This window comes from Eretmochelys imbricata, chromosome 5 (assembly GCF_965152235.1).
Source record: "Eretmochelys imbricata isolate rEreImb1 chromosome 5, rEreImb1.hap1, whole genome shotgun sequence".
NCBI classification, from domain to species: domain Eukaryota; kingdom Metazoa; phylum Chordata; order Testudines; family Cheloniidae; genus Eretmochelys; species Eretmochelys imbricata.
This window is the reverse complement of record NC_135576.1, coordinates 53,825,341-53,845,978: the sequence shown is the minus strand read 5'-3', so window position 1 is coordinate 53,845,978 and position 20,638 is coordinate 53,825,341. Positions and strand designations below refer to the sequence as shown.

The 20,638-nt window shown below is 42.3% G+C and overlaps 1 protein-coding gene across 1 annotated transcript in view; it reads left to right on the top strand.

The window, feature by feature from the left end:
* The window catches only part of EDIL3 (EGF like and discoidin domains 3), a 385,232-nt gene that overhangs the window by 137,192 nt on the left and 227,402 nt on the right, over positions 1-20,638 (top strand). The window contains exon 3 of the mRNA XM_077816328.1: positions 5,460-5,489. Within this exon, the coding sequence (XP_077672454.1) occupies positions 5,460-5,489 (30 nt within the window). The remainder of the gene's footprint in view (positions 1-5,459; positions 5,490-20,638) is intronic.

The window sequence follows — 20,638 nt, the reverse complement described above, 5'->3', positions numbered from 1 at the left end:
TACTCACTTATGACCAAAACATGAGTGAGTTATATGAGTAATCACAAATGTGCATCAAATTTGTTCTAAGTGTATAGCAATAAAATCTTTGTGCTGCCGTATGACATCATATATTTTATTAAAGCTCCACTGTAGAAAGAAAAAAAAAATTAAAACATTTTTAAAGTTGCAGGCTGGTACAGTTTTGGTGTTTACATCTCTAAATACTTCAAGATCATTATCATGCCACCACTTTATACAGACTTCTTTGACATACTGGTGGAGATATCCATGTCAGGTATCTGGCTTTTCCAAGCTACCAAATGTTGGCCCATTCCTGATCCCTCCCACCCACTCTGAAATCAGTGCGAGAATGGTTTGACCGATCATGCCAAACTACTGCCAGGCATAATGAACCAGCAGATTTTGTGTGAAGTAATGTGCTTCCAGTTTATTTTTTGTTTTTCCTCCTTCCTCATCTCTGAAATAAGATAATTGGGAAATTTACTGCTAATTATCATGGGTGAGACTCATTGTATAAATAGAAAAGGAGTACTTGTGGCACCTTAGAGATTAACCAATTTATTTGAGCATAAGCTTTCGTGAGCTACAGCTCACTTCATCGGATGCATACTGTGGAAAATACAGAAGATGCTTTTATACATACAAACCATGAAAAAAAGGGTGTTTACCACTACAAAAGGTTTTCTCTCCCCCCACCCCACTCTCTTGCTGGAAATAGCTTATCTAAAGTGATCACTCTCCTTACAATGTGTATGATAACCAAGGTGGGCCATTTCCAGCACAAATCCAGGGTTTAACAAGAACGCCTGGGGGGGTGGGGGCGGGGGCGGTAGGAAAAAACAAGGGGAAATAGGTTACCTTGCATAATGACTTAGCCACTCCCAGTCTCTATTCAAGCCTAAGTTAATTGTATCCAATTTGCAAATGAATTCCAATTCAACAGTCTCTCGCTGGAGTCTGGTTTTGAAGTTTTTCTGTTGTAATATCGCAACTTTAGGGTTAGGGTTAGGGTTAAGATCTTTCTCAAGCATTCTTACAACTACAATACCCACCTGCGGAAGTGAAGAAACAGATTGATAGAGCCAGAAGAGTTCCCAGAAGTCACCTACTACAGGACAGGCCTAACAAAGAAAATAACAGAACGCCACTAGCCGTCACCTTCAGCCCTCAACTAAAACCCCTCCAACTCGTTAAGGATCTACAACCTATCCTGAAGGATGACCCAACACTCTCACAAATCTTGGGAGACAGGCCAGTCCTTGCCTACAGACAGCCCCTCAACCTGAAGCAAATACTCACCAGCAACCACATACCACACAACAGAACCACTAACCCAGGAACCTATCCTTGCAACAAAGCCCATTGCCAACTGTGCCCACATATCTATTCAGGGGACACCATCACAGGGCCTAATAACATCAGCCACACTATCAGAGGCTTATTCACCTGCACATCTACCAATGTGATATATGCCATCATGTGCCAGCAATGCCCCTCTGCCATGTACATTGGTCAAACTGGACAGTCTCTATGTAAAAGAATAAATGGACACAAATCAAATGTCAAGAATTATAACATTCATAAACCAGTCGGAGAACACTTCAATCTCTCTGGTCACGCGATTACAGACATGAAAGTTGCAATATTACAACAGAAAAAGGAGAGTGATCGCTTTAGATAAGCTATTACCAACAGGAGAGTGGGTTTGTGTGTGTGGAAAGGGGGGGGGGGAGAAAACCTGGATTTGTTCTGGAAATGGCCCACCTTGATTATCATACACATTGTAAGGAGAGTGATCACTTTAGATAAGCTATTACCAGCAGGAGAGTGGGGAGAGAAAACCTTTTGTAGTGGTAAACACCGATGGTGTTTTTCATGGTTTGTATGTATAAAAGTATCTTTTGTATTTTCCACAGTATGCATCCGATAAAGTGAGCTGTAGCTCACGAAAGCTTATGCTCAAATAAATTGGTTCGTCTCTAAGGTGCCACAAGTACTCCTTTTCTTTTTGTGAATACAGACTAACACGGCTGTTACACTGAAACCTGTCATTATATAAATAGCCTTTTTTTAAAATAACTTTAGGATTGAAATTGCTGCCAATCACAGGAGTAGTGTTGTGGTGATGATATTTTTATCTATTTATCAATAATGTAATGGCAAGTGGAGAGCTGATGTGTTTGAGTTGGGATGAAAAATGTATAGTGTATTCTTTTTTTAAATACTTCTTATTAAGGCAAAATTGCAGTACAACATTTACATACTATATTGTACATTGCTTATTACTTATTCAGGATCAGGTTAATATTCAAAGAACCTGGCTAAAGATTCTGGCTTTCTGGCTGCAGAGCCCTCCATCTCTGAGTACACTAAAAAGAGTGACCAAATTTTGAAATACCCATCCTCTTTTTGGTGCGTCTCTTACGTATGTACATGGTGTGAAAGCTTGTCCATTACAAGGACAGTCCATATTTTACTATACCACAGTTACGTAGGAGGGGAAGTCCCATACTTCCAGTCATGTACTATTCAGAGTCTTGCTGCAAACATTTTTTTTTAAATGAAAGAGTCCAATGCCTTATTAAAAGCAGGTTGTTTTTCAGATGTGGCCTTTCAAGCTATCGCTGATAAAAGAAATCCTGTCATGGACAGCAGGATAATTTAAGCTGTGTCTCGTTTGATAAAGAAATCACTGTGTGCAGAAGGCTGTGGAATTTCATATTGTATTTATTCATATTTAATTTTTAATACATATTTCCAGTTCAGTCATGCCCAGGATTTAGAAATACAGTAATAACAGCTAAAATTAGGTCTTTGCCTTTTTCATGAAAGCAATTCTAAACGTGCATATTTCTGCTTTGGAATATTCTGGAGTGCTGTTTGGACTGCAAAGGGGAAAATGAGTTAACTGTGAGCAGTGACTTCTCTATTGGTTAATATCATGTTGGCCAAGATCTTGCCTTCTGATTATATGTAGTGAGTTCTTCTAGCTTTTCAGTAGGTTATGGTAATCATCCTTTAGAACAGACAAGTACAGTTTTAGTTATCTCTGTCACAGTTTGGGGCAACTGAACCTGTACTCCCTGTCTGTATTAAGCTTCTGACTTCCTGATATTAATGTCCCTGCTCTTCTTCTCTCTCATGCTGGCACTCCTCTCTCCCCTTGTGCTGGCGCTGTTCCTCCCGGTCCACAGACTACTGGATTTGCAGACACACTTGCCGTTTCTCCTACTCTGTTGATCTCTCTGGTTCATGCTGATGTTTCACCAGTCCTCCTGCCCTCCCTGCAGCTCCTTGGTAGCTGGGGAAATTGCAGCTTGTTTGCTTTTGACTGAGTGCGCAAGTCATCAGCTCATTTCTGTTTCCACCACTCTTCATGTCTCTTCCTACAATGTTGTCACTGAGCTTACCGTCTATACAACCTATTCCATTTTTAAAATAAGCAATGTTTCTCTGGTACTGGGTAGAAAATTGAGAGAAAAATCATAAACTGAAAATCTGTAAATACAGTGGATTTGTCTAACCACAAACAAAAGCACTACTAGTTAGGTTCAAAGGCTGCCTAGCAAAGTAGAGTGTATTAATGACAGTGGGTGAAATTCTGGCTTCTTTGAAGACAATGGCAAAAGTCCCCTTGATTTCAATAGAGCCAGCACTTAACTTTTCAGCAATGTGGAGTTTGTTTGTTTTTTCTCCTCTCAGAAAGCTTGTTTACAGCCTGATTTTCCATCATTAAAGTCAACGGGACCTTTGCAATTAACTTAAATGGGCATTGCATCAAGACCTGAGGCTGTTAGTAAATTCCAGCATCTTCCAGTGTGCCCTGTCTCAGCAGAGCAAAGCATCTTTCCTGCTCCTCCTCTTCTTCTTCTTCTTCTTCTTCTTCTTCTCTCCTATTGTCTGTAAATGCTGAATTGACGTGACCATCTTTTCTTTCATTTCAGTACACCTACAATAAAACAACATTTTCTTCCTGTCATACAATCTAAGTCCAATCCTGTATATGCTTATTTGCAAAAGTAGTCATTACTCAAGTGATCATTTATTTGTATAAGGAGTTTTATAGGCATTTGTTACTGTGTTGTCTATTGGCTTCTTGTTCCCTATCCTTTTCAGTTCTTTCTGAATACTGAATTGCGTTAATAAACCCACCCCCCCTCAAAAGAGTTTAATCAAAGGAAAGCAGCTGGCTGGTGCCTCACACAACATTTCATTAGCCTCTGTTGATTGATTCTGATGCCCCTCGGAAAGACTACTTCACTCTAGTGCAATTAGAAATAATCCCTGTGTCCAGGATAATTGTCATATACAATAACATACAGAACACCATATTAAATTACCCAAGACTTATACACAGTGCAATTCGTATGTGATGAAAGAAGTTCCCAAAGGTGTCTGCTATAAATTTTCACTAAAAACAGGGAGTCCTCGAGTTATATATGTTGATGTAGGCGAAGAGGGAAAAATAAATCATGCAGGAGATCAAAGTTTTCAAAAATCTTTGAAATCTCTCTCTTTTTGGCAGCCAATTGTAGTCAGGGTGTAGAAGGGAGGAAGCAAATCACACAGTTCTCAGGCCACCTTCACTTGTGCTCCCAGAGGCTTTGTGTGTTTTTTATCCTGTCCAGCCCAGCGTTTAGAGAGATGTGCTTTCCAAGCAAGCTAAAAAGTGGATGTCTGTGGCAGGGAAAGTGGAAAAACTGTGTTTTTTCAGTGAAACCAAAAGACAACCTTATCTTTAAAATGTTAAGGAATACTGATCAAAAAACCCCCACAGTGCTCTAGAGCTCTCTATCCTCTTAGAGTTCCCTATGTTACCTTTATGCTGAGTCTCCATTGACTTCTTAGGATAAGAAGAGTGTGTGAGTTAATCACTTGTTGGGGTTTCCTTCACTTTGATTAAACACTTTTGAAGGATGTAGGGAAAACCATGTGTATGTTTATGAAATATAGATGGACTTCCCATTAACTTCAGTGGCAGCAAGTGAGGCCAAAGCAGAACATTCTTTTGAAAATCCTATTCTTTTTCTCTCTTCAGGTCAGCAAGGCAACACGTTTCTTTTAACAGTGCTGTAACTATTCCCATTAATTAATATGGTCTCAGAAATGTCTGATATCTTCCAGCCGAATAATATGAGGTTTTACCGATAGTCTTTACACAGGAGATGTATATGGAGGATGGGGGACAGAGGGAGGGGGGATAAAGATGCAAGACTGTAAAACACACAGATATGTTAAGTTCACAGTGGATTTAGCTTGGTTTTCTAATAAATCTGAAATCTGATAATGCAGTCGATTCAGACTTTATATTTAAAAACCCACACATGTCATGCCATTGTGTTGCCAGTTTTGGATTTTAGTAGGTATATTTAAATGTAACCAAATGGCTATTAATTAGCACTGTTGGAGTTTCTTTCTTTATAACTTTTTTCTTTCTTTTTCTTTTTTGGGCCCAGAATCTGATGAAGAGGAGCCAACTTCAGCAGGTAAGAGAATCTTATGATTTAATCATATTAACCACTATAGAAGGTTCTAGGTTTAATTTTAACCAAGGTGCTCTCCAAAGTATGACTCCATGGTAAATGCCTTTGAATTTAGGACTAGTTGTTAATTCACTACAGCATCAATGCTTTTCCTCCTATTTGGTTCCTCCTTTTGACAGTTCTTTGGTTTATATTGGAAACGTTAGGTGTGCCTAGACTTATTTCAAAAGAACTGATTGACAAATAATTAAGATATTTGACAATATACTTGCAGAGTCTCGTTTGGAAACTCCCTGAATGTTGTTCCAGGATACAAATTTGTTGCTTACCCTTCTGACTAAGCTTAACTACCTCAAATTAATCGGGAATCCATTAATTTGATATTTAAAAAACTTGAATACACACAAGCTTAGTAATAATTCTAGTATATATGAAGAAACATTAGTAGCATGTTCAGAAGAAACAAAGGGCCTAGGGTAGCAGAAAATAAATTGTAGGGATGAATGAGAGGTAGAGAGGGAGGATGTGTACAGGGGTTAGAGCAGTAGTATAGGGCCTGATCTACATTATAGACAAAGCTACATCAGCTAGGAGTGTCAAAAAGTCACACACCCCTAGCTGAAGTAGCTATGCTGGCAAAACTTTCTAGTGTAGATGTAAATATAATGACAGAAGAGTGCCTTGGTAAGCATAGCTAATGTCGTTTGGACAGATGCCAGCTATGCCAGCAGAACACCTCCTTCTCTGTGCATGTGCTATCTCTCCACTAGGGGGCTTTGTTGACATAGCTATGTGAGCCTAGGCTCTGTAAGTACAAACATGACCCAGGACTTGGGACACCTGGTCTAAGTCCTTGCTCTGCCACTGACTTCCTGTCTGACCTTGGGAAAGTCACTTAGCCCCGCCGAGATTCAGTTCACCATCTGTAAGATTGGGGAAATAGTGCTTCTCCCTCAAGTACCCGACCTCACAGGGGTGTTGTGAGGAAAATACATTAAAGGTTGTGAGGTGCTCAAATACTATGATATTGAGGGAAATATAAATAATTAAGAGGGGGAATAAGAGTGAGAAAGGTAAAAGGTGAGCAGAGAGGGAGAATAAGCAAGAAAGGTACTGAAAAGTGGGAAGAGGGAAAGGAGGCAGCTGAAGTTGCTTAATAAAAGGAGATAGTGTCAGAGATTAAACAAACTGTGCAAGAGCAAAAGTATGAAGGATATTGGAAAGAAGAGTCTGGATAAGAGAACCTGAAATTGCTTAAACATGTTTAAAGATATTTTTAAATCATTTTTAAAAGTTCCAGCCTTCTGAGAATCCATTGTAGAAGGACCCTTCAGCATTAAAATTTTGTTTAATATATCTTAATAAGCAGCTATTACATATTTTCAAATAAAATAAATGTCAAAAGCAGACATAGCTATTAAAGTCAAAAGCTATTAAAACCATTGTCGTGCAACCCACACACCTTCTGGGTGTGGTGTTCTGTCTCATCTAGTGGCACCGAGACCACTTAGAGAGTGTTTAAATGAGTCTGCTTAGAGCCTTAGCTAACAGCCGATTGGCTGTAGAGGCTCATCCAGTAAGCTCCAGAGGTCCCAGGTTCAATCCCGCCTGCCAATGACTGGGGTCGGTCGGCATTACAGTTCCAATTTTTGCATTAGAAATTGAAGCATTCATATTGAACCTTCTGCAACTGTCTTAGCTATGCTTCCCCCCCGCCCCCCGCACACCACTAGTATGCTGTGAGTTTGTGGGCATAAACATACACATATCTACACAATATAGAGCTAGCTTGTGCCAGCTAGTGCACAATATAGAGCAGACACTCCCACAAGTAGTCCCATTGCAAAAATTCCTACCAGGCATATGAATTAAGAGGAAAAAAAACACAATGCTCTCAACTCACTTGCTAAAAAGACCAGATAGAGAGCATCTTCGAGTGCTGCTAGATCTGCTAAATGGGATTTCCTGGGTCTCAGAGCACCCTAAAAAATTATGTACTCGACTCCCCAGTAGCACCACAGAAGAGTATAATTTGAGAGGGGTTTTTTGTTTTTGTTTTGCTCTCCACTGTAACACTGTGCCCTTCATCAGTATTTTGGAAAGTTTCTTCCAAATAAAACTTGTGTTCGATAGAACTGAGCTCATAATTTGCAATGAATGGGGGGTGTGTGTGTGTGTGAGAGAGAGAGAGAGAGAGATTGAGAGAGAGAGAAATTTAACTGCTTTTTTGCTGGTGGAATATCCCTATGCAATTCACAAGTTGCTTGAATTAATTCATTATTTATTAATATTTTTGCAAACTTCCATGAATATATTTCACTTGATTAAATGGTCACAAATATTTGAAATGTTTCAAACTGAAACTATGTTGCTTAGTTGTGGTCAAATAAGTGGCACAGTGTTTTGTGCGTTCTGGGAGTGCCTAGGAATCTCAGGGCATGGGGAAATTTACCAGCATTACTTTATTGGTATAATTATATTGTTACAGTCATACTGGTATAACTCTCAACATGGACACTTACACCGAATAACAGTGGCCTCTTTGTGGGACATAAGCTTAGCTGAAAAAAGCCACTGCTATTCCAAGTAAGTGTATCCACATGAGGTGTTACTCTGGTACAGTTGTGATATAATTATACTGGTATAGTAATGCTAGTAAATTTCCCCATGTAGACAAAGCTATGGACCAGGACTCCTTGTGCTAGATGCTGCACAAACACAAAACATTATATTGTTTCTGTTCCATGGTCTGGATAAGTGCACAAATGTTTCTGGTACAAATTCTTCCAACAGGTGAATTCACAATTTGGGTTGAAATACTCTTACTGTAAACATTCGTGCCAGTAAAACTCAGCTACTCTAAGTATTCACAAAAAGTATATATACAAGGAGAACAAACCTGACCCAAACAAATGCATTTTAAAATTTGAATTAATATAATGGAAACAGTTTGCATTATCCACTCTGGTTGTACTGCTAGATATATCGTGTCATGCTTCAGGTCCTGATCCAGCAAAGCTCTCTCTGACTCTCTCTGACTCAGAAGGGACCACCAGAACATCCAATCTGACCTGCTCTATATCACAGGCTACCAACACCAGCCAGCACTGTGACACTAAACCCAGCAACCAAAATTAGACCAAAGTTTTAGAGTCCAGATGAGACAAAACTATTATGTGCCACAGGCAAGGGATAGGGTTATCCTGGCAAATGATCCACAGTTTATGCTACAAAGGAAAGAGGGAAAGCCGCAAGGTCACATAAGGCAACACTAAACTTTAAGTCTGTGATTGGTCCCACTGACTCTGTAAGCAGGTGCTTAATTGGGGCCTTAAACAGGAAGCAGTGAATCTGTGGTCCAGAAGCTCAGTGTAAATTGTGACCAAAAAATAGTCCATCTTGTTCCTAAGGAAGCCAAAATCAAAACTCTCATAGACCTCAATAGGTGTAAGATTAGGCCCAGTCTTCTAACCTTCTTTATGTAGTGCTATTATATGAAAATAAACTTAAAATTAAGAGAAAAAAGCCTCTCATATATGTGTTGCTTGTTCAAAGAAATTACTCCAGGGTTTCTCCTATTATGCATAGAATGAAAATATTCTTTATCTAAATGTTAATTTATACCCTGAAATGGACTAAACAATTTGAGATCTTTGGAAGCTTTTTAATTTATAGTTTCTGTTCATTTTGCTTTAAGATATGACCAGATGGTATTGTTCTGAAAGTAATAGATTGCAACATTCTTATGGAAGTGTTTTTAATACAATTATTTTCCCAGCTTTTATTGGCATTTAGAACTCTGTGTTCTGCATAAATCAAATAATCCTTCCCTATAGTACCACTTTTGGGACTCAAAACATTTTTCTTCTTGATGAAAGATGCATGTTATATAGATTTATATTAGGGGCCTGATCCTAAGCCTACTGCAGTAAATGGGACTCTTTCCATTGACTTCAGCTGGAATTGGATCAGACTCTCAAAGAAGGAAGCTTTCTAAAGAGAGAGAGTTAAACTTCTTTCAGGTACTGGAAGTTTCTTCTGAAGCTCAAGTGTTTTCTTTCTCTACAAAGAATGCTTGTTCTTTACATTTTTCATCTAGTTTGTGGTACTTGTTTTGGAGGAGTATAATTAACATTATGATGCCAGGGGAGTAAAGTTAACATGGAAGTGATTTTGGAGGATTGTAAGGACATTTTCATAATTGCAAGGCTCGGGGGTAATCATTTATCATTCAAAATCATAAGTATCTTAGATTGTACTCTGAATACTTTTCTTCAGGTATGATGTTGGAATTTTGTAGAACAAGGACAATGCCATCAATCACAAAAGGTGGAAAGATACAGGTTAACCCAGAGGCAGATTTGAGTACGGGCTTCTTTATCGCGATACTTGTTCCCCTGGACAATTGTCCAGTAAGCACTGGATTAATTACATCACACTCATTTTATTTAAGTTTAACATGTAAATGCCTACATCTGTTACAATGCCCCCAAAAACCTTATTAAGTAATAGAAACACCCATACTGTTAGTATGCCCACTGTTAGTATGCCCATTACGCATGTCATACAAGCATTTTTACTTTGAAAATACATTTCTTTGCAACAGTCTTTTGCCATAAATCTCCCTCATCAGCAGTTCTCAGATGAGAGTGGAAGGGGCCATGACCCAGAGCTCGCTTATGAATTTGGGAAAGGAAGGGAGGAGGAAATAACACTTCTTTCTTCAAAAGGTATCCTTTAGATCCCTACATTTCTTATGCAGCTGCAACCCTTATCAATGAGGAGGGATGGGAAAGGGATAACACTTTATTTATTAAGCAAAGGAATAGTGCATGCCTGTGTCTACTCCCTGATATCATGCCAACACACTCACGGTTTTCCATGTCTTTATTTAACCCTTACATATCCCAACACATTGCATAGTTGGGGAAAAAAAGGACAACTGATAAATAGCAATGCTAATACAAATAGCCATCCATACTTTTCCCCAAATGATACCGTTCTTGAAGCAGTAATATTGTGTAGATCAAGGATATGTATCTGAATCTTGTTGATATTTTATTGAGCTTATGCATATTGTCATGATTAGATATTTCTAATGCCATAGTGATGGTCATTAGTGTGACGGGTTGGACCGCCATTTTGGGATGCCACCTGATCTACTGGGATTTCACTGAGCCTGCCTGCTCCACTAGCCTGGGCTTCCTCTCCCTGTTTTGCTGAATTAGGCTCTCTGGCCTCTGGCAGCACGCATGCACAGGTAGGAACGCACCAGCTGTAGAATCACACAGAGTCTGCAAACAGCTCTCTATGAGAAGACTCAGCTAGGAAATTGCCCAGCACTCAAGTGCAGCATCCATCTGGAAAGTACACCCAAAATAATATGGTCTTGCACTATAGAGAGATTTATACAACGTAAGCTCATAAATTCGCCCCCTCCCTCGATGTGGAGGAAGATATGCACAACTTCTCCCCTCCCCCCCCCGCCACATTAGAAATTCCACAAACTGGGTTTAATAATAAGCAAAACCAAGTTTATTAACTATAAAAGGCAGGTTTTACGTGATTATAAGGGATAGCAAAGAGAACAAGGCAGATTACTAAGCAAATAAAACAAAACACGCATACTAAGCTTAAGATCTTAGAGGCTGGTTTCAAGAAGTAATTTCTCACCCTAAATGTTGTTTTAGGCAAGTTGCAGAGTTTCTGTAGCTTAGAGTTCCAGGTATTTCTCTTTACAGAGTATACTCCTCTGTCTCAGTCTTGACTCAACCCTTGCCTTTCCCACAGCTCAATTCCTTTGTCTGTTCAGGTACTTTCAGCAGTCTTTCTCCTTGGGCAGGAAGGCAATGGAGAAGATTTTTTTCTTACTGTTTTCCTTACTCCCCAGCCTTAAATAGAATTTACATAAGGCAGGAAGCCTTTGTTTCCAGTGAAAAAGTACCAGCAATGTTCAAGATGGCACTTTTTACCAGGTGACATTATCACCTGACCTTGCAGTGTCAAAGCAACCATGAAACCAGAATTATTTGCAATGTACACAGGAAGGAACTCCCGGAAGATGGGGGAATCCACATCTTTGAAGACTCATTGTCTTTTTCCTAATGGCCCATTGAGGCTGATGGCCTGTTGTCTGGTGGGTGTCTCTCAAATACACACAGAGTTGTAATTCGTTTCAGAGTGGTAGCCGTGTTAGTCTGTATCAGCAAAAAAAAAAAAAAAGGAGTCCTTGTGACACCTTAGAGACTAACAAATTTATTTGGGCATAAGCTTTCATGGGCTAGAACCCACTTCATCAGAATTGTTACATAGTCAATATTCCTGACTTTAGATACAGAAATGATACATGCATACAAATTGGATAATCATATTCAGTAAATTATAACCTCTCTGATGATATCTTAGAAGACCCATTTTGCATAAAATATATCTCTTACGCCATATCCATATCATAAGCATATTTCCATAAAGATTATGGATTGTAACATCACAATTAGGGAATTTTTTTTTCCATTTGATCAGCAGGATAAAATGATAATCCTGGATTCTACATTTCATGATGGAGTTCGGCTCTCAGCATCCAAGACACACTGGCCTTTTGCATGTAAGCCCATCAGAAGTGTATAGTCACTGAATTTTACCCTGGCCAGTGGCCATTATTACAGCCTATGTGAAAGGATTAGTATCTTTATAATCCTCAAATAATAGGTGTCTTGTCTGTTCTTAAATGAGTCTATATCTAGAGAAATGACATTTCAAAATATTTATGTGGCATCATTGTTTTGGTTATGTAGGCAATGAACTAAATGGGCTCTTCTCAGCTGCGAAGGAGCTTACGCTTTTCTGTAAAACACAGCTTCCAGTCTCAACATTTTTTGAAAATATCTGATTGGTTTGTAAGGATAACTTTCAAGCTAAATCCTTTTTGGTTTTGACAGCATTTTTGTGTCCTTTCTCTGTAGAAATGCTTTAAAGTTCTGGAACAGCTTCTATCACATTCTGGGTTAGCTTGGTGCCTAGTTTTATCTCAGATATCTGTGAATCCTTTCTTTTGCACCACTTCCGTGAATTCAAACATAGTTACTGTTTTCATCTGCATTTCTGACTGCTATTTTTTTCTCCCCCAATCATGGAAAGACAGCTAGAAAAATCTTCTCTGAGGTGCTTTCTAAAAGACACCACCTCTCCTAGTGTACAGCCATGAGTGTGAGTCTCTCCTAGTGGCTTCTTTAACTTGGAGGCCTCTGCACTGTGATAATTTATATCCGAGAACAGTTTGTCTATATCAGCTGCTGCTGGATGACCTGCTTATATGAAGCTTTGTATCTCAAAATGTTCATCCTAGATTAATGTGTTTCCTCTCCTCCCCCTAAGGCTTAACATCTTATTTCCCTGAATATGGAATGGTTTCTGACAATATCAAAGTGTAATTTCTTCAAAGCAAGATGAGAGATGGCACAGATAAACATGCTTCACTTTGTTCACCTGCTTTTACTCCTTTACTTAGAATGCAGAAATAATGCATTCCCTCTTTCTCTTCAAAATCATTACTCTGAACCAAGAACAGTCTTTGTTGTTGTTGTCAATGAACAATCTACTCTTTTTAAAAGCCGAGGATAGTAGGCAATTGGCGCTTAATGTTCATATACATGGAATATGCAAATATATTAGGCACCTCATAAGAGTGAAAGATGCTTTAAAGTTTAGACTTGATGTTGTTTTTAATGGAGTAGAGATGCAGGATAGAAAGTAATAATACCTTCCACTGGATGTAATGCATTTAATCTTCAAAATGATTCATAAACAAATATTACCTAATCCTCACAACAGCTCTGTGATGTAGGTATTTAGGTACAGATGGATACTGTGACGGGGCAAGGCCAGATGGCTATAGAAAAGTAGTGGGAGATAGATATATTAGCTCCAGGCTAAACAAATCTCTGGTACGAGTATAAGTGAAATGGCAGCTGCTCCAGGTCAATTAAGACGCCTGGGGCCAATTAAGAACTTTCCAGAAGGCAGGGAGAATGCTAGGTTGATTGGGACACCTGAAGCCAGTCAGGGGCTGGCTGAAACTAGTTAAAAGCCTCCCAGCCAGTCAGGTGTATGTCAGGAGCTATGGAAGGAAGTTGTGCTGTTGGAGAGGCTGAGTAGTACATACCATATCAGACACAAGGAAGGAGGCCCTGAGGTAAGGGTGAAGTGGAGCTTGAGGAAGTGAGGGTTGCTGTGGGGGAAGTAGCCCGGGGAATTGTACATGTCGTGTTTCTAAAAGGTGAGCTACCATAGCTGATATTATTAGAATCATAGAATCATAGAATATCAGGGTTGGAAGGGACCCCTGAACGTCATCTAGTCCAACCCCCTGCTCGAAGCAGGACCAATTCCCAGTTAAATCATCCCAGCCAGGGCTTTGTCAAGCCTGACCTTAAAAACTTCCAAGGAAGGAGATTCCACCACCTCCCTAGGCAACGCATTCCAGTGTTTCACCACCCTCTTAGTGAAAAAGTTTTTCCTAATATCCAATCTAAACCTCCCCCACTGCAACTTGAGGCCATTACTCCTCGTTCTGTCATCTGCTACCATTGAGAACAGTCTAGAGCCATCCTCTTTGGAACCCCCTTTCAGGTAGTTGAAAGCAGCTATCAAATCCCCCCTCATTCTTCTCTTCTGCAGGCTAAACAATCCCAGCTCCCTCAGCCTCTCCTCATAAGTCATGTGTTCTAGACCCCTAATCATTTTTGTTGCCCTTCGCTGGACTCTCTCCAATTTATCCACATCCTTCTTGTAGTGTGGGGCCCAAAACTGGACACAGTACTCCAGATGAGGCCTCACCAATGTCGAATAGAGGGGGACGATCACGTCCCTCGATCTGCTCGCTATGCCCCTACTTATACATCCCAAAATGCCATTGGCCTTCTTGGCAACAAGGGCACACTGCTGACTCATATCCAGCTTCTCGTCCACTGTCACCCCTAGGTCCTTTTCCGCAGAACTGCTGCCTAGCCATTCGGTCCCTAGTCTGTAGCGGTGCATTGGATTCTTCCGTCCTAAGTGCAGGACCCTGCACTTATCCTTATTGAACCTCATCAGATTTCTTTTGGCCCAATCCTCCAATTTGTCTAGGTCCTTCTGTATCCTATCCCTCCCCTCCAGCGTATCTACCACTCCTCCCAGTTTAGTATCGTCCGCAAATTTGCTGAGAGTGCAATCCACACCATCCTCCAGATCATTTATGAAGATATTGAACAAAACCGGCCCCAGGACCGACCCCTGGGGCACTCCACTTGACACCGGCTGCCAACTAGACATGGAGCCATTGATCACTACCCGTTGAGCCCGACAATCTAGCCAGCTTTCTACCCACCCTATAGTGCATTCATCCAGCCCATACTTCCTTAACTTGCTGACAAGAATACTGTGGGAGACCGTGTCAAAAGCTTTGCTAAAGTCAAGAAACAATACATCCACTGCTTTCCCTTCATCCACAGAACCAGTAATCTCATGATAAAAGGCGATTAGATTAGTCAGGCATGACCTTCCCTTGGTGAATCCATGCTGGCTGTTCCTGATCACTTTCCTCTCATGCAAGTACTTCAAGATTGATTCTTTGAGGACCTGCTCCATGATTTTTCCAGGGACTGAGGTGAGGCTGACTGGCCTGTAGTTCCCAGGATCCTCCTTCTTCCCTTTTTTAAAGATTGGCACTACATTAGCCTTTTTCCAGTCATCCGGGACTTCCCCGGTTCGCCACGAGTTTTCAAAGATAATGGCCAATGGCTCTGCAATCACAGCCGCCAATTCCTTCAGCACTCTCGGATGCAACTCGTCCGGCCCCATGGACTTGTGCAAGTCCAGCTTTTCTAAATAGTCCCTAACCACCTCTATCTCCACAGGGGGCTGGCCATCTCTTCCCCATTTTGTGATGCCCAGCGTAGCAGTCTGGGAGCTGACCTTGTTAGTGAAAACAGAGGCAAAAAAAGCATTGAGTACATTAGCTTTTTCCACATCCTCTGTCACTAGGTTGCCTCCCTCATTCAGTAAGAGGCCCACACTTTCCTTGGCTTTCTTCTTGTTGCCAACATACCTAAAGAAACCCTTCTTGTTACTCTTGACATCTCTCGCTAGCTGCAGCTCCAGGTGCGATTTGGCCCTCCTGATTTCATTCCTACATGCCCGAGCAATATTTTTATACTCTTCCCTGGTCATATGTCCAAGCTTCCACTTCTTGTAAGCTTCTTTTTTATGTTTAAGATCCGCTAGGATTTCACCGTTAAGCCAAGCTGGTCGCCTGCCATATTTACTATTCTTTCGACTCATTGGGATGGTTTGTCCCTGTAACCTCAACAGGGATTCCTTGAAATACAGCCAGCTCTCCTGGACTCCTTTCCCCTTCAAGTTAGTCCCCCAGGGGATCCTGGCCATCCGTTCCCTGAGGGAGTCGAAGTCTGCTTTCCTGAAGTCCAGGGTCCGTATCCTGCTGCTTACCTTTCTTCCCTGCGTCAGGATCCTGAACTCAACCAACTCATGGTCACTGCCTCCCAGATTCCCATCCACTTTTGCTTCCCCCACTAATTCTACCCGGTTTGTGAGCAGCAGGTCAAGAAAAGTGCCCCCCCTAGTTGGCTCCTCTAGCACTTGCACCAGGAAATTGTCCCCTACACTTTCCAAAAACTTCCTGGATTGTCTATGCACCGCAGTATTGCTTTCCCAGCAGATATCAGGAAAATTAAAGTCACCCATGAGAATCAGGGCATGCGATCTAGTAGCTTCCGTGAGCTGCCGGAAGAAAGCCTCATCTACCTCATCCCCCTGGTCCGGTGGTCTATAGCAGACTCCCACCACTACATCACTCTTGTTGCACACACTTCTAAACTTAATCCAGAGACACTCAGGTTTTTCTACAGTTTCGTACCGGAGCTCTGAGCAGTCATACTGCTCCCTTACATACAGTGCTACTCCCCCACCTTTTCTGCCCTGCCTGTCCTTCCTGAACAGTTTATAACCATCCATGACAGTACTCCAGTCATGTGAGTTATCCCACCAAGTCTCTGTGATTCCAATCACATCATAGTTCCTTGACATCACCAGGACCTCCAGTTCTCCCTGCTTGTTTCCAAGGCTTTGTGCATTCGTATATAAGCACTTGAGATAACCTGTTGATCGCCCCTCATTCCCAGTATGAGGCAGGAGCCCTCCCCTCACAGACATTTCTGCCTGTGCTTCCTCCCGGTATCCCTCTTTCCCACTTACCTCAGGGCTTTGGTCTCCTTCCCCCGGTGAACCTAGTTTAAAGCCCTCCTCACTAGGTTAGCCAGCCTGCTGGCAAAGATGCTCTTCCCTCTCTTTGTAAGATGGAGCCCGTCTCTGCCCAGCACTCCTTCTTCATGGAACACCATCCCATGGTCAAAGAATCCAAAGCCTTCTCTCCGACACCACCTGCGTAGCCATTCGTTGACTTCCACGATTCGACGGTCCCTACCCAGGCCTTTTCCTTCCACGGGTCCCTGGGCCGGAGCCTAGAGTAGAGCGTGGGCCCGGGCTCCCCCCACCACCACTATCTTTGCCCCCTGATTAATCACTGAGACTGGGAGACAACAGAGACTGTGCAAGGAAGGATAACTTCTCCTCACTTCCCTTGCTGGCTTATGATGAAAATGGCTCAGTAGACTGTGACCCTTGTCTCTAGAGAAAGAAGGGTTACGTGGAGGGTCACAGTGAGCCTCTGAGGCTAGCGAAATCTGCCACGAAACACGGGACCCATGGAGGCAAGGACAGAGCTTTGTCCCAATACATAACAGCATTATTTTTAACTGTTAAGTGGAACCTGTTGGGAAAGCCTTCATTTTTTGATACTGTTTTGCGGTATGGATTCTTTTTCCTTCCTTATTTCTAATTTTAACTTTTGTAAACTTTAACATCAGTTGACAAGAGCAAACTAAAATGTATAGAAGGTTCTTGTAGAGAAATCCAGCAAGCATGGGAAATGTCTATGGGGTCTGAAATAAGAAAGGATAACTGACCCAGCACAGAACTGAATACAGAAAAAGGAGTAAAAGGGTTAGAACAGAAAAAAAAAACAACAACCCCACCCAAAAAACAGCAGATGGTTCAGAACAAAATAAAAAGGCAGTAACAGAGACAGGATTTATAGTGGGAAACAAAAAAATAGCAACAGACATAGGAGAAGCTAAAGGGCTAGACCTCATACAACAGTACCTGACTTGGTGAAAAGTCACATTGCACTCTGAAAATATTTCCAGTATTCAATGTGAGTAAAGGTGGCAGAATCAGCCTCAAGATAAGAAAAAAGTTTAACAGAAGATATGAAAATAAAGTTAACAGAGACATTATTAAACCCTGCTACTTCAGAATTCACCACAGCATTGTTCTGGATGGGACTCTAGACTTCTCCCAGGTGCATCTTATTAGAGTTCAACAACCAAAGTGAACAACATGTGAACAATGTGTGAACAACAGTTTTGAAGAACAACAGTTATGAGAAGGTGAGTAACCATTTTTCTTCTTCGAGTGACTGTTCACATCAATTCCAATCAGATGACTCCCAAGCTGTAATCCGGAGGTGGGGTCGGAGTTAAGGAATCGCTGACTGGAGTACCGCTCTGCCGAATGCCGCATCATCTCTGGAATACTCAGTGATAGCATAGTGAGTGGCGAACGTATACACTGATGACCACGTTGCCATTCTGCAGATCTCCTGAATGGTGATCTGGGCCAGGAAAGCCGCTGATGAGGCTTGCGCCCTGGTGGAGTGTGCCGTAATAGCTGGGGCTGGGACCTTAGCCAGCTCGTCGCATGTGCAGGTGCAGTCCATGATCCAGGAAGAAATGTGTTGGAAAGAAACTGGGGGCCCTTTCATCCAGTCTGCCACCGCAATGAACAGCTGGTTCGATTTCCTGAAAGATTTAGTGCTCTCGATGTAGAATGATAGTGCACGCCGGACATCCAATGAGTGAAGCTTCTGCTCCTGTGCACTGTTATGAGGCTTAGGACAGAAGACTGGTAGAAAAATGTCTTGGCTAGTATGAAATTGGGACACCACCTTGGGAAGGAAGGCTGGGTGAGGCCTGAGTTGCACCTTGTCTTTGTGGAAGACCATGTAGGGTGGGTCGGACACCCTCCTAGCCGATGTGATGGCGACCAGGAATGCCACCTTCCACGACAAATACAGAAGGGAGCAAGTCACCAATTGTTCAAAAGGGGGCCCCATTAGCCTGGAGAGGACCAGATTGAGGTCCCATGCAGGCACAGGTCGTCGAGTTTGTGGATATAATCTTTCCAGGCACTTGAGAAAATGCCCTACAATGGCGAACATGGAATGCCCAAACTCTGCCGGGTGGAAGGCTGAACTAGCAGCAAGGTGTACCCTGCAGGATGATCCTGTTAGGCCCTGTTGTTTCAGATGCAGGAGGTAATCCAGGATGAGTGGTATAGGCGACTGGATTGGAGGTGTGCAATGCTGGGCACACCAGCAAGTGAACCTCTTTCACTTAGTTAGGTAGATGGTTTCCTACTGCCGAGGAGAACCTGCCTTATCAGTTTCAAGAACAGGAGCTCCAGGGGGTTTAACTATGAAGCTTCCACGCGGTGAGATGGAGGGACTGGAGGTCTGGGTGGTGAAGGCAACCGTGGTCCTGGGTGATGAGATCTGGGTAAAGCGGTAGCAGGATTGGGGTGTCCACGGACAGCTCCAGAAGCATGGTATACCAATGTTGGCGTAGCCATGCTGGGGCCAACAGAATTATTTCTGCTTTGTCTATGTGAATCTTGAGCAGTACCTTGTGTTAGAGTGGGACGAGTGGAAAGGCATACACAAGACGGTTCCCCCAGGGTAGCATGAACACATCCAAGATCGAGCTTGGGCTGTGTTTCTGGAAGGAACGTTGGGCACTTTCTGTTGCTCTGTGTGGCAAAGAGATCTAACTGGGGAACCCCCCACACACCTTTGGAAGGTGCAATATATGACATCTGGATAGATGAGCCACTCGTGTTTGCAAAATGACCTGCTGAAGTGATCCGCTCATTCATTCTGTATTCCCGGGAGATATGACACCTCCAGGTGAATGGAGTGGGCTATGCAAAACCCCCATAGCTGAAGGGCTTCGCAACATATGGGGGAGAAATGGGCTCTGCCCTGTTCATTGATGTAAAACATGGCAATGGTGTTGTTGGTCATTGCCACTCACTGCCTTGTAGTAGGGACAGGAAGGTCTGGCAGGCTTGTCACGCCACTCTGAACCCCTTGATATTCATATGGAGTGAGAACTCGTTCTGCGACCATATGCCTTCCATTCAGAGATCTCCCAGGTGAATGCCCCAACCCACTAGGGACAGAGAGGGTTACTAGGGACAGAGAGGGTTGTGGGCTGTTGAAGGGGACTTCCTTGCTCACCGACTAAGGGTCGAGCCACCATCGGAGGGACTTGAGTACTTGCTCTGGCACAGTGACCACTGAGTCCAGTCTGTCACGCCCTGGGCAGTAGACCAGTGTAAGCCATACTTGTAGAGGTCTGAGCCTCAGTCTGGCATGTTGGACCACGTAAGTGAAGGCTGACAGTGACAAGTGGCCGAGGAGACTCCAGCATCCCCTTGCTGTAGTGGTCGGGTACCACCTGAGGTTTTGAATAATGTTGGTTATGGCTTGGAACTGGGTCTCTGGCAGGAACGCCCTTGCCTGTACCGAGTCCAGCTCTGCTTCAATGAATTTTATTCTTTGGGTCAGTGATAAGGTTGACTTGTTCATGTTGAGGAGGAGTCCCAGTGTCTCAAAAGTGAATCTGACTAATTGGCCTTGAGATTCTACCTGCCTCCTTATTAACCAATCGTCAAGGTAGGGATATACCTGCATCTGCCTCCTGTGGAGGAAGGCTGCTATGACTAACATACACTTGGTGAACACTCAGGGAGCCACTGATAGACCAAATGGGAGGACCGTGAACTAATAATGTTTGTGGTTGACCACAAACCATAGGAACCGTCTGTGCGCAGGCCGAATGGCTACGTGAAAGTATGCAAGTAAAAGATAGAGGATGATCCCACACCCTAACCCAAACTACTATATACAGTAATCTAAACTAACTACTAACTGAAATCTAGACTACAAAACTACAGGCTAAAGAAGAAAACTAAGG